This window comes from Penaeus chinensis, chromosome 23 (assembly GCF_019202785.1).
Source record: "Penaeus chinensis breed Huanghai No. 1 chromosome 23, ASM1920278v2, whole genome shotgun sequence".
NCBI lineage: Eukaryota > Metazoa > Arthropoda > Malacostraca > Decapoda > Penaeidae > Penaeus > Penaeus chinensis.
The window spans coordinates 21588362-21593921 of record NC_061841.1 but is presented as its reverse complement, the minus strand read 5'-3'; the positions used below and the strand labels follow the sequence as shown (position 1 = coordinate 21593921).

The window sequence follows — 5560 nt, the reverse complement described above, 5'->3', positions numbered from 1 at the left end:
TCCTCCTCCTCCTCCTCCTCCTCCTCCTCCTCCTCCTCCTCCTCCTCCTCCTCCTCCTCCTCCTCTGCCTCCTCCTCCTCCTTCCTTTTCCTTTTCCTTTTTCTTTTTCTTTTAATTTTAATTTTAATTTTCCTTTTCTATTCCTTCTCCTCAACCTCCTCCTCATCCTTCTTCTTTTCCTTTTCCTTTTCCTTTTCCTTTTCCTTTTCCTTTTCCTTTTCCTTTTCCTTTTCCTTTTCCTTTTCCTTTTCCTTTTCCTTTTCCTCTTCCTCTTCCTCTTCCTCTTCCTCTTCCTCTTCCTTTTTCCTTGTTCTTTTCCTTTTCCTTCTCCTCAACCTCTTTCTCCTCTTCCTCCTCCTCCTACTTTACCTCCTCCTCTTCCACCTTCTCATTTTCCTTCTACTCTATCATAACATTTAGACTCTTTGAAAGTAGTTTAGTGTTATATATTTTACCTCCATTTTTAGGGGTATACCACAGTCTCTCCCTTCCCCCGCAGACCTAGACGACACACCCCAGAATGTGGAGCGCAAACTTGAGATCATATCCTCGGTGCCTCTGGTGAGAAGTCTCCGAGCCCTGCAGTACTGGCAACACCCAATGTCACTCATTCTGCGCTCGAGGCTCCATGCTGGGTCCATCCTGGCAGGAGAGGGTCCGGGGCAACCACGAACCCCTACTCAGTCAGCTAGAATTAATGCACAACATATACAGAACAAAGGTTTGTTTTGAGGGATATTGAGTTTGTCTTTGCTCCTCTTTGCATAGGATAATCCTTCTGTTTTCTTTTTCTTCCTTTCCTTTTCTTTTGCTTTTCCTGAAGTTGAATTGAATATATTTAAGGGAAGGTATGGTCATGGTATGAATCTTGTTGAATGAGAAAAGAATTTTGCAAACATTAAGATATTCTGCGACTATGAAATGGTAATATATATTAAATTTTTGCTTCTCTAAATTACAGGTTTAACAGCATTCCCAACAGCCGATCGACTGTCACCTTTTGACACTTTTTTGGATCTTCTCACTGCAAAAGGTTGGTGAAAAAGTCATTTCTTTGAATAGATGGATATTTAACTCATTCATGACAGGTGACTTCATATGTCTTGTTTTTTTTGTAAAATGGATATTTTTTTTGTCATTCAAATTTTAGGATTGTAAGTAAAGATTTTTTTTTTTTTGTGCAGCAAACCTAACAGACTTGGATCTTGGACTGCTGTACGAAGGAACCATAGCTTCCCTTGAATACATCAAACCAGAAATGGAGAATGGACTGGGCACTGTCAGAAACTGAGGGATGGAGTTCCCAAGGAAGAGATGCCAAGAACCAACTGACTGAAGATTTTAAAGATCAGAAGCACACACTAGCAAAAGAGATTCATTTTATAACTGATTTAATTCTTTTCTAAAATCTATACTCATGTTGTATTAGGTACTCTTAATATTTTTTTTTTATTAACTGTTCTTCTGTTATAATGTATTTAGGCATTCATTACAGTGCATGAATGAGTTCATGCAATAGAAAAAAGGATAAAGGATGTCTATTATTTAATGATACATATGTCTTATTCTAGTCTTGTAGTTGTAATAAGTACTTCTAATAGATTGTAAGTTCATTAGTGGCACATTATGCAGATGTAGAATTCTTTCTCTACCAAATAATTAAAAAGCTCATTGCAATGAACCAGTTGTGCATTTACTTGATGTTAAGGTGAAGATAAGAAAAAAAAAAAAAAAGAAAGAATGAAAATAGAATGAAAGGCTGATAAGGGAAAGGTATGTTACTGTTATTATTGCGCTGAAGCTTCTGTTGATATCTGTTTGGAAGAAGAAATTAAATCATAGATGTGTTTGTAGCTTTAGACGATATTTTACAGTCATGGAAAAAATTAGGGCAGCTGAAATGATACATTACTGGACAGTAAAGAAGTCATCAGTGATAAGGGTGTATGAACGATATATCACCCTGTAAAGTAGATAGAAAACTCTTTGTTGGTCAGACTGTGACTTCTGTTTAGAAGGAAAGGGATTCAAGGTTGTCCTTCATCAGTGCCAAATATTAAAAAGAGTTTTTGCATTCATATTCCTTTTACCTGAGACATGCTTTTGTGAATGAATGAGAACAGTAAACTAGAAATAAGAGATAATTTGTCTATCAAAAAGATAGGCTAAGGGAGGAAATGTGCATTCCTTTATATTCCAGCAAGAGGATAAACACAGGGAACTGAATGTAAGATATATAATACAAGGGATTGATTTCATGTATGGTTCAAGTATATTTCTATTATTCGAAGTAGACTCCTTGTTTTATGCATGTTTTTGTGACTTAATTTGTGATACTTTTTTGATGTATTCGTGGTTTGTGAAAGAGCGGACTTTTTTTGTATATATTTTTATTTCAGATTTTATTCTAGAATTACCAGTACATAATATACTGTGCCAAAGGTAAATATAGTTTTGTTATGTAGTTCAATATTATATTTGATTTATGGTTTTGTTAGATTGTATTTATTATTGACTATGAATAAAAGTAAGGATCATGACTAGCTTGTGCAAATAAGCTTTATTTACCTCCTTGAATGATGAAGAATTGCATAATACATAGCACAGGTTTTTACAAATTTACAAATTATGTGACAGAGAACTTCAAAGCCTCACCATAGGTTATTTTATCTTCTGTCTCTCTGGTCTGGTGTGAAGATGCTGTAGCAACTACGCTAAAAAGCATAATCGGTACATCCCAGCTGAGTTGAGTCATCGTTGTTGAATTAAACAACGGCCCACCAGAACGAAGAACAGGAGAACAATCCCCAACCATCAATTGCCATAACTGCCCATTACTACTAACCCCCTAATCCTTACGCACAGGACACACCGCCTTGTTGACCTCAGATTTCTCAAAACCGCTGAAGAGAACGGACGCTTGCTATAGCTTTCAGTGTTTTCTACTCATATAAAATTAATAACATCTACAATTATCATACGTAAGTATATTCCGTCTCTTGGCGGTTTTTGTGTTGTTTAAGTGAGGTGAAGTGAAGTGAAAAGTGTTGTGTTAAACGTGTGTTTTTGCTAGCACAAGTGGCTGGAATGAAAATCTTTTTTTCTTCCAAAGCCGAATGGTTCATGGCGTGCCCTTACTTTCGTAACAGGCCCATGATCGTTCTGTGCTTCACAAAGTTAGTCAGCGCATGAGTAGTGGATCCGGAGATTTTATTTCAAAGAATGCTTATCTGTTTTTACAGATGGTCTCTACTTCAAACCCTAAAACAATTGCTCATGAGAGCAAGTCTGCTTTAGTCTGCAGTGTGGGATCTTGCAGGGAGAACTGATCTATAGCACACGATCATTGCCCGAAACATGCCCCTTGTGCTTCTTCGGGCTGCTTTGATCCTCAACAATGTTCAACTTGCCAAAAATGGTTGCAGATAGTACAAATGCAACATTAAGATGATCCACCATCGAAAGAATGGAAGCTAATCAAGAAACAATATCTAAGAGCAGCCAGGAAAACAAGAGAGTCTGGATCTGTTCTTCCTTGGGCATCTTCAGAACTTTATAAGCTTTTCATGGCTTCAGCCTCACGTGGCCAAAAAGGTGTTGCGATTTCCTCAGAATCTTCTGTTTCTGCTTCACCGATTCCAGTTCAGTCCCAAGATTCTTGTAAATCGCCTACAAAGGCTCATCATGGAAATAAATCATCTCGGGACCAAAAGCGAACAAGATTAATTGAGTTACTAACTGAAATGATTGAACTTTCACCTAATTCGCATGAAAGTCCAAAGCATTCATCCTGTCATTCTTTTCCAAAATCATTACAAAGATCGTTTAAAATTGTAGGAAGTCCCTTGTCTTCAACAAGTGAAAAGCCTTTGACCGATCATTCCTGCTTTTACTCGCCTCCTCAAAAAAGAATTTTATCTTCTAATTCACAACCACAGAGGCATGATGATAGAGGTCAAAATCTTGAATCTGAAAATAACTAATCTATTCAGACATCTTGTAATGATATTGACAATGTGACCTCTCCTTTAGACAGACAGGATACAATACTAGGAATGAACTATGTTGCAGAAGAACCCCTTCAATATCCAAGTGGAGGTTGGATGAAAATTCCAACATACTGGGAAGTAGAGCAAAATAATGCAGGAGAATTCGTTGTTTATGATAGAATATTAAAAGAAGGTCAGGAAGATCTTGTTCTTATTGACTATGTGGAAGTCAGACCATTCGAGAACTTGGGAACAGAATGTGGTTTATGACGGCCAAAGCAAGTGTCACCAGAAAATTCAACTGTTAGGCGTGCTTCACCTGCAACTGACATGGCACAAGCATTGTCAGCCAATGATTCTTTAGTAGCACCACCAGCTGAATCTCCATTGGTCCGTTTTGAGTCAGCTCGGCCTCGCCACGCAGTACTTCACATTCTGACTTCTCAGATATCACCTTTAATACCTGTGGAAGATCTACGGAATTGGTGGCTTGTACACACAAATATGCTGCTAAACCAAGTTCATCTTCAGGACCTGTGTTATCTGTGTGTGGTCTACAGTGGCCTATGGATTCTGAACAAATGATGCTTTCTCAGTTTCTTTCTGCTCCAAAAATTCGCAAGGAGGGTTTTTCTCCTCGACTAGGGAATACCAGACAACAGATTTTTGTTGGCAGATCATACAGCCCGCTTTACCGCTCAACACTCATAGAATACTTTATCGATTATGTCAGTACTTGCTAAACTTATATTACTAACATCAAAAGCAACTTACCAGAATCCTGGTTTTGATTCTGGGTTGATTCTTGAGAAGGCATCAGAAGTAATGTCCAATCTTGCAACTTTAAGTATTCCACTAGTAAAGTCACACCTAGAAGAAGCAGTGATAAAGAGATTAGAACTACGTGAAAGCACGATTCCTAAGAATCTGATAAAAATTGAATCAGATCTCTTGAGTAACACTCCCTATCATCGACTACCTTGTGGAGATGAACCAATAGTTCGATCTCTGATGAAAGAAATACCACAACCCGTGGAACTTGAGATTCCAAATATTTTTTTTTTCCAATTATCGCATCATGCTCCTTCAACTTCTAAATTTAAATTAAGGTCTAATTCTCCTAAGCGATCATTGACTTCACGGGGACGTTATCAATCCAGTTATTCAACAGGGTCTTCCCATAAATTGACTGATCACTCTGAAAGTCTGGAAGGTGAAGCTTCTAAATCAATAGATTCGCGTTTTGAAACTGATAGAAAACGTGGAAATGAGAAGTTGTCATTCAGTAATCGCCGAGGCAATTTCCAAAAGTTTTTTCGTAAAGGAAAGAAGTGACATTCTCAAGTTGGGCCGACTTCTGGGTTGGCAAGAGTCATGGCCCTCAGGATCGGCTCAACGGGACGTTTCATTGGGCCTTCAGTGGCACTGGAAAAAGAGTCGCCCTCCTCCGTTGTGGTTTCCCCGCCCTCAGAAATCTTCGGTTTCAATATCAAACAGAATCGGCAAGTTAATAGCCAATTCAGTAGTGGAGGAGACCAGAAAAAAATATTTCTAAACCGATAATTTGAAGT

General features: G+C 38.1%; 1 protein-coding gene across 1 annotated transcript in view; it reads left to right on the top strand.

Annotated features, from left to right (window-relative positions):
* Positions 1 to 2543, top strand: part of LOC125037549 (protein pigeon-like) — a 33595-nt gene extending 31052 nt beyond the window's left edge. Inside the window, exons 18-20 of the mRNA XM_047630718.1 lie at positions 500 to 721; positions 962 to 1033; positions 1185 to 2543. Coding sequence (XP_047486674.1) covers positions 500 to 721; positions 962 to 1033; positions 1185 to 1291 — 401 coding nt within the window. The 3' untranslated portion in view covers positions 1292 to 2543. The remainder of the gene's footprint in view (positions 1 to 499; positions 722 to 961; positions 1034 to 1184) is intronic.
* Positions 2544 to 5560: the final 3017 nt, after the last annotated feature.